The 8,158-nt window shown below is 37.3% G+C and overlaps 1 protein-coding gene across 1 annotated transcript; it reads left to right on the top strand.

The window, feature by feature from the left end:
* The first annotated feature begins 754 nt into the window (after nucleotides 1–754).
* LOC126209945 (uncharacterized) lies at nucleotides 755–6,867 on the top strand. Its single transcript, XM_049939061.1, has 4 exons — nucleotides 755–4,563; nucleotides 5,460–5,593; nucleotides 5,919–6,195; nucleotides 6,341–6,867. Exons 1-4 carry the CDS (start codon nucleotides 4,339–4,341, stop codon nucleotides 6,743–6,745), a joined length of 1,041 nt encoding a protein of 346 aa, XP_049795018.1. The 5' UTR covers nucleotides 755–4,338; the 3' UTR covers nucleotides 6,746–6,867.
* The last annotated feature ends 1,291 nt before the right edge of the window (nucleotides 6,868–8,158 follow it).

Raw genomic sequence — 8,158 nt, 5'->3', positions numbered from 1 at the left:
CATGGGACTTAACATCTCAGGTGGTCAGTCGCCTAGAACTAGGAACTACTTAAACCTAACTAACCTAAGGACATCGCACACATCCATGCCCGAGGCAGGATTCGAACCTGCTACCGTAGCGGTCGCGCAGTTCCAGACTGAAGCGCCTAGAACCGCATGGCCACCAGCGGCTGGCGACCATTCCTAAAGGAAAGATTACAAATATGGCTAAATACAGGGCTAACATGTGCAGCACAGTACTTTAATATTCTGCTAGGCACTCCATCATATCCATGAGAGTTCTTAGTCTTCTGTCACTTAATTATTGACTAAATCTCCCCCTTGTCTGTATCACTAAGAGTATTTCAGACATCAGTCTCAGAAATGCATTTGCCAAGAAAGTTATATGATTCCCTGTAGAAACTAAATTTTTATGTAATTCAATGCTCAGAAAATTATTGTTAAATTCTGTGCATATAACTGATTTATCAGGAACAGAAATAATTTTACTATGAACTGACTTTGTATCGTCGACGTTGTGCTGCTGACCAACTGTCCATATGGTTTAATTTTATCCTGTGAATTACATATTATATTTGGATACCACATACTCTTTGCCTTCCTAATAATGTTTTTAAGTATCTTACAATACTGATTGTAATGGGCTACTGGTTCTTGATTGTGACTACTTCTAACATTTTGGTATAATTACCACTTTGTTCTACATGATATCCTTATCCTACTAGTCTGCCTTCTGAGCTCCCTATTACCCCATTTAGAGCGTTCTAATGAAAAGCAACTTGCAAAGACCATGGGAAAAGGATTAAGGAAAGCATTATATTTATCATCTATGTTATCTTCAGTATTAACATTGTGCCACTCTTGTTCCTTGACAAGGTTTAAAAAAATTCTCTATTGCTGTTATACTAACTTTCCTACATTGTTTCTAATTGTATGTGACATTTGTTTGAGTACAAAAACCTTTTAGTTTTAAAATTTGTGCATTGTGGTCTGAAAGACCATTCACCTTTTACTAACAGAATGCCTATCTACATAGTAATGAATAATGAATAAAAATATTGTCTATGGCTGTGCTACTGTTCCCCTGCACCCTTGTTGGATAAAACACAGTCTGTATCAGATCATATGAATTTAGGAGTTCTACTAACATCCATTTTCTTGCACCACAATATTCAAAACTTATATTGAAGTCACCACATGTAACTAATTTCTGGTACTTGCCACAAATTGAATCAAGAACCCTCTCTAGCTTGAGCAGAAATACTCTGAAGTCAGAGTTCAGAGATCTATAAACAACAACAATTAGAAGTTTAGTTTCACTAAATTCAACTGCCCATGCACAACATTCAAATATCTGTTCAGTGCAGTGTCATTATATGTTTATGGACTCAAATTAAATACTGTTTTTAACGTACATACCTACTCACACACCCCTCAAGGAATCCTTGAAAAACAGCCAGCTAAACTAAATCCTGTATGGCAGCTTCTCAAATATCATGTAATTTGTAAGGAGTAAGAAAATTTCTAATTACTGTGGGAATGTATTCATTTATGTAACAGTACCAGATTTGCAGTCTGGACAAATAGTCAAGCGACATATACTGCTAATGTAGGACTTAACAGGGAAGCTATGTTCGTGATCCACTGTCGCATATTTTGACATATGATGAATATTATCCTCATGCAAAATCAGGAAGTTAGTTCAATTTCATTCTACTAATATACCCATCTAGGAGCTTATTCTAATTTTACTGACGGATTTTTAGTTTCTGAGAGTGTATGAATGAATTTTATAAATGAATTTTGATCAGCCGACGAATATACATTGTGTGGATGAAACTTAAACGTACTGCAAATTCTTCTTTATGGACATTAGTAAGTTGCTGGTTAGTTGATGACATTTCAAAATTTATTGACAAAACTATGTAAGTCAGTAGAGTAATAGTTATTCTTATACATCACTACAACTTAATATTAATCTCAACCACCGCCTTCAAAATCTCAGACATTTACTTGCAATTTTCAGTCAATCATGAAGAACACATAAAGATGCAGTATATAAGGCAGATGCTATTTAAGGAGCTGCTAGTTACAGTTTTGAATTGGAAAGATGGTGTGTGAACTCCTAAGGGACCAAACTGCTGAGGTCGTTGGTCCATAGACTTACACACTACTTAAACTAACTTAGGCTAATAACAACACACACACCCATGCCCGAGGGAGCACTCGAACCTCCAGTGGGAGGGGCTGCTTAATCTCCGACTTGGCGCCTCTGTGTGGCAAAGATGGTATTAATTTGCTTGTAGTGATATACACAAATTCTGTAGATATATTTTCAATAATTACAGAAATATGGATCTGGATCAGTAACAAATGTTGTAGCATCAATACCAATAGCTGCCAGGATGTGGTAAATGTATGTGCTAAGAAGAGTTAAACTTCTAACAGAGACAGCAGCAAAACAAGAATTTTTTTGTGAGATGTATCTTAGCAGAAAAAATTCAGATGCTCCACTGCATGTGCTTATGACAAATGCATAAAGAACAGCACAAACAATAACAAAAAATTGCCAATGGACTAGCATAATAATAACAGGCATATAAGTTAACAGATTGGCATATAGATGTGGAGTATAGATAAAATCCATAAAAATTTAGCAGCAGTACCACCATTAGTTTACTGGAAATAGTAGTTGAACAAAGAAACTGCTACCAAGGCCACCAGCCGGCCGCTGTGGCTGAGTAGTTCTAGGCGCTTCAGCCTGGAACCGCGCGCCGCTACAGTCACAGATGCGAATCCTGCCTTGTGCATGGATGTGTGTGATGTCCTTAGGTTAGTTAGGTTTAAGTAGTTCTAAGTCTAGGGGACTGATGACCTTGCATGTTAAGTCCCATAGTGCTCAGAGCCATTTGAACCATTTGAACCATTTTGAACCAAGGGCACCAATTCATGTGACTGGCTCCTTCATGCTTAGTTCTCAATGTAATTAAGAAAGATGAATAACTCCTGATCAAAAAGTGACGCCACTGGTGTGCAGAAACATTTTAAATGAAAAAAATCATAAGTATACATGATAACTCTGTTAACAATTTTAGTCCAAAAGCGGATAAGACCATTCTCCAACAAGAAAAAGAAGCGACATAAGAAAATCTTCTATGTCACATTGATTGAAACTAAAAAGCTATGATTTTATGTTCAGGTGAATGATAAGTAGTTACACTGTAACAGTCATAGCTAGAGTTCGGATTTTGCATATTTTGCATATCATTTTTTTACTGTACCTGGTGTTGTGTCTTTACAAATTATGATATTTTGGATGTACTGGGCTACTTTAAATTCAATTTTAAAATGCATATATTTACATATTTTGGCGTTTGAGCATATTATTATCATATTTAGAGGAAATGGCCTTAAAGATGCATATTTTTGACATTTAGAAGTCATATTGAGATTCATTTATTCCCTGAAAACCCAAGAACCTCCCAGAATTTTAGGCCAATAAATTTCCAAAATGAGATACTACGTAATGAGCCATTAGAATGAAAGCCTTTCAGGTAAACGTGGGTAGCTTATGGAAGGACATAGTCTTGTTTTTCCACTTACTTAGTCTCTTGGATAAGGATGCTAACGGCTTTTGATGGTTCATTGTTGCAAGATGGATTGTTGGAGTAGAAACATGCTTCGGTATTTGTTGCCCACAGTTAATGTGTGATCAGGTTGCTGCAGTTCGCCAACATTGCCCTACTAGTTATTGTTGGCATTTCAGAATATGAAACATTCTTGCATGTGTTTCTGTGCTGTTCGCATCAACTCTTCGCTACCATCTTCAAATTACTAATACGTCCAGACCAAAAAGCAATAATTTTGGGAAATGGATTGGAAGCGATTGTGCTTTCACAACGGACAGAAAAATAATATTGTGCCAACTATGTGAAAAAGAGGTGAGTTTAATTTTCTATTTCTCTTTTTCGATAATTTTTCCAAGAACTTAAAACAATTATTAAGTACATTTGTAAACTGATGTGCATGTTTCCTATGGGCGAATGGGAAGGAAAAAGAAGAAACCCTTAGGAATTACCTTTGGCGATCTTGGAAATTAAAAAAAGTGTTAAATTTTGTGTGGGGATCGAAGTTCCAATTTTTATAAACTTATTTGTAGTCTTAATTCACTTTTTTGAGTGAGAATCACGCGGGTACACACTGTTCTCTTACATTTTTGTACAGTTGTACGTACTTATTGATATTCACTTCTCCGACGCTTTAGGTCCGGGTTGAGAAAAAATTTTAACTGCATCTGCATTAAAAGACATCTCAGCACCAGAACAATTTAACCAACACATGGTTAAAAACTTCACAGCAACCACTGATCTCATCATTTCGAATAATGTGGATGACAAAAATGAGTTCAGTGAAGATCCTTGCAAGGCTTTAATAAAAGTAAACATCCCCTTGAATAAGTTGGAGAATGAAGCATTAAAGACCTTCTTGAAAAAATACACAGGAAAACATATTCATCATGAGTCAACGCTCAGAAAGGACTACGTGGACCCATTGTATGAAAAGGTAAGGTTTTTAGGTAATTTTTATGAACATAAGTATGTGAGACAGACATCAGGATTTCCTTTCCCCTCCTCAGGGGACATTGGCTTAACGTAGTACTATCCGTGTGGGCGAGGAGTTTTGCGTCCTCTGGATCTGGAGGGCCAAAGGGGAGGAAACTGACGAAGTGTATCCCACAACGACCTGCCTCTTATCCTATCCTATCCTAAACCTTTCCTTTTTCCTTGCCATTATCAAAACTTGCCAGGGATATGGCGATGTCCTTGACGGCAGCTATGGCAGAGAAGAACATCTTTGGTATGGCTCAGCTGGCGGAGGAGGAACCACTGCCTTGTGGTGAAGAGGGATCTTCAAAGGCTGTGGGGGCAAACCCTGAAATAAAATCCTCAGATGCGTTAGGCTTAGCAAGCCACCAGATGAAAAAATGTTGTTATTGCTTTCAATAAAAGAACGAGCTCTGGATTAAAAATACCTAAAAAAATTTGGTATATACATGGGCCAAAATAATAATCGTTAATTTAAAATACTCTAAAAATAAATTTAAATTATTTTTGAATGTTAATTTTTGTAAAATGAACATTGTTACTTGAAAGGAAAAAAAAACTAAATTCAAAGTGAGTGAAGTTTTTCAAAAAAGGGAAAGACAACTGAGGAAAGGACTTGAGACGGAAACAGTCTGTCTCGAAAAGTTCACTCCAAAAAAGAAAGTAAATTTATTTTTAAGTAATGTAGTTTTTTGTGCGAATTGAACAGCTTTTATTTTGGACAATGTATGTACATACGAAAACAGTCAAAATATAGATAGGTGCTAAAACGCATATATTTTATTTTCGTATGTATGTCTCCTACGCAGTGCCACTTGTTTATGTGTATGATTTAATTTAGATTCTCTATTACAGACATTGGAGAATATTATGACAGAAATTATCGATTCTCCAGTTTGGCTGTCCGTTGGCGAAACTGGTCGGTATATGGTGCATGTCAAAGTTGGAAAACTCTCTGCCGACGAGGCTGGACGAGGACAAATCACAGTGTAGAAAGAAGTGGAACGAACGACACACGCCACGATTGCACGCACAGTGCAGGAAGCAGTGTGTAAGTTTCGCTGATACTGAATAGTTTAAAATAAATTATAGGTAATATAGGAATGAAGTTTTTCACATCAAATCTAGAGCCAATAATTAGTTTTTCACGTCATGTCGCGAGCCAATAATGAAATAATAAAAAAACTGTAAAAGTGTGAAATTTGTAAAATCCTTTGATTTTCTTTCAGGCGTGCTATGAGAAGTGAGGACCAGAAACGTGGGGAGAACAAGGTTTTGGCCATTGTGACGGATAGTGCCGCATATATGCTGAAGGCTGCAGAGTGCCTTCGGGTGTTTTACCCTATTTCACCTCACGTGTCTGGCTCATGGCATCCATCGAGTGGCTGAAGAGGTCAGAGCCGCATTGCCAGAGATTAACAGCGTTATATCTTCGGCAGAGAAGGTTTTCATAAAGGCACCGAGTCGAGTGAGAGCTTTCAAGACTGCTCACCGTGACTGTCCTCTGCCACCTGAACCAGCCTTGACGGGTTGGGGAACGTGGATTTCAGCTGCAAATTATCATGCAGACAACCTCAGAAAAGTTGAAGAGGTATGGATGCGTATGTAGTTATGGATAAATTGAATAAGCAAAGAAAACGAACACAACATAGAATTCCAATATTAAGCTTATTTCTCTGTACAGCAGTTTTCAGCTTGAAACCGACATTCACTAGATTACTACTTTCTTGTTCTAGGTCCTAAAGGGCTTTGAAGATAGCAAAAACTTAGCCATTACAAAATCCAAGGACGCCCTGAAGAGTTCTAGCGTGTTACACAGCCTATCTTTCATCCCAGCGCACTTTGGTGGCCTTCCAGACCTAACTGAGAAACATGAGACTCGTAACGTGGAAGCTATGAAGGCAGTGGCTCTCGTCGAAGGACTCAGGACACAGAGCAAGAGTCGGCCAGGTCCGATCAGTGAGAGACTTAGAAGAAAATTAGATGCAGTTCTTCATAGAAATCCTGGTTGTCCTACGATTCGGAAGATCGCTCAGTTACTGGAAGGAAAGAAACGCTCCGAGAATTTAGATGATTTTACGTCGTCTGACGTCGCTGCTCTTAAATTCTTACGTGTAGTGTCATGTGATGTTGAACAATAATTTTCAAGATTGAAAATGTTATTATCTGACCACAGAAAAAATTTTCATTTAGAGAATATGGAAAAAATGTTGGTAGTTCAGACAAAATCAAACTTTTGGAATTTACCAAACTTACCTATGTTGTACTTCATTTTATTCATTGAATTATAGCGATTATTGAAAATATTTGATGTTTATTCATTAATTTTCCCAAGTAAGATGCATATTTTGAAGAATTTATTTAAGAGACATGCATAATTAAAGAATTTTAGCTGCACATTTATAGGCATATACTGGCAGTAAGAGAACATTTTAACTGCATATGTAGAGTAGTTTTGGCTCATATTTCGTGGGTTTTAAGTGCATATCGATCCGAACAGTATTCATAACATATTACGTTCCAGTGAGTTCAGTTCCGTACTTTGGCAGTGAAACAGGAAAGGAGGAAACGAAGCAAGCCTGTGGAATTAAGAATGCCGCCTCATTACCAGCTATATACCAGTACCTGATGATTACAGCTTGCTCTCAAGAAGTGTAACAGCACTCACTAGTAACCGACAAATAGCTAAACAGATGGAAAAAATTTTTCATTCATATTGCATTTAAACTTTCATAGGTTATTGTGTGACAACAGTGGTCTATAATTTATGTTTGGGGAGCGTGGTTTATCAGTCAAGGGCAGACTTCAAATGGTGCATTAACCTCGATGGTAGGGATTGTGATCATAGCTGAAATAATCGGTTTGGGGCTACATCGGTTTTGTTTCCAATGTCAGTTGAACCTGAGTGTTAAAACCAGTCAAAATAACCGTTTCCTGAAATAAACGGTTTTCTGTTTTCCTTTTCTGTTATTTCCTGTAACAAACGTAGATTTCGAACAATGATCGAAAAATTTTGACTCCCTCATTTTCGAGATACACAGAACCAAAATATTAAATTAAATTGTCAAATAAAAGAAAGCTTAGTTTGTTGTTCACCACTTTTCTCTTAAAGTGAAAAATGGTTGAATGCTGCAAAAACTCGCCAGTATTCTCCTACTGATTCAAATTTTTTGAAACTCCGCTGAAAAATTGTTGTAATGGAGGATATTACCGCTATTTGAGCATTACGAGTAGTTAGTGCTAAAGGGTGAAAACTGAGGCTGGAGAACCCTACTTTTAGTGTTAACTTGTCCATTTTCAAGGGGTAGAAGCATATAAGGCCATTTTATGTAGACACAGCAACAAATCAGCTGCTTTCCATTTTTATTGGAAACTATGAACGAGTTCAGAACGAAATTTTTCCTCTGCAGCGGAGTATGTACTGATACGAAACTTCATGACAGTTTAAAACTATATAATGGACCTAGACATGAACTCGGGAACTTCGCCTTTTGCAGAAAAGTGCTCTACTGACTGAGCTACCGAAGAACCACTCACAACCCGTCCTCATAGCT

The sequence above is a fragment of the Schistocerca nitens genome, chromosome 10, assembly GCF_023898315.1.
Source record: "Schistocerca nitens isolate TAMUIC-IGC-003100 chromosome 10, iqSchNite1.1, whole genome shotgun sequence".
NCBI classification, from domain to species: domain Eukaryota; kingdom Metazoa; phylum Arthropoda; class Insecta; order Orthoptera; family Acrididae; genus Schistocerca; species Schistocerca nitens.
The sequence above is the reverse complement of the archived record's forward strand: the minus strand, read 5'-3'. Positions and strand labels throughout refer to the sequence as shown.

Coding starts and splice junctions, on each gene's coding strand:
- LOC126209945 (XM_049939061.1), top strand. CDS start 4,339: ATGGTTAAAAACTTCACAGCAACCACTGATCTCATCATTTCGAATAAT. Junction 4,564..5,459: donor TGGACCCATTGTATGAAAAG/GTAAGGTTTTTA, acceptor TCTCTATTACAG/ACATTGGAGAATATTATGAC. Junction 5,594..5,918: donor GGACGAGGACAAATCACAGT/GTAGAAAGAAGT, acceptor TATATGCTGAAG/GCTGCAGAGTGCCTTCGGGT.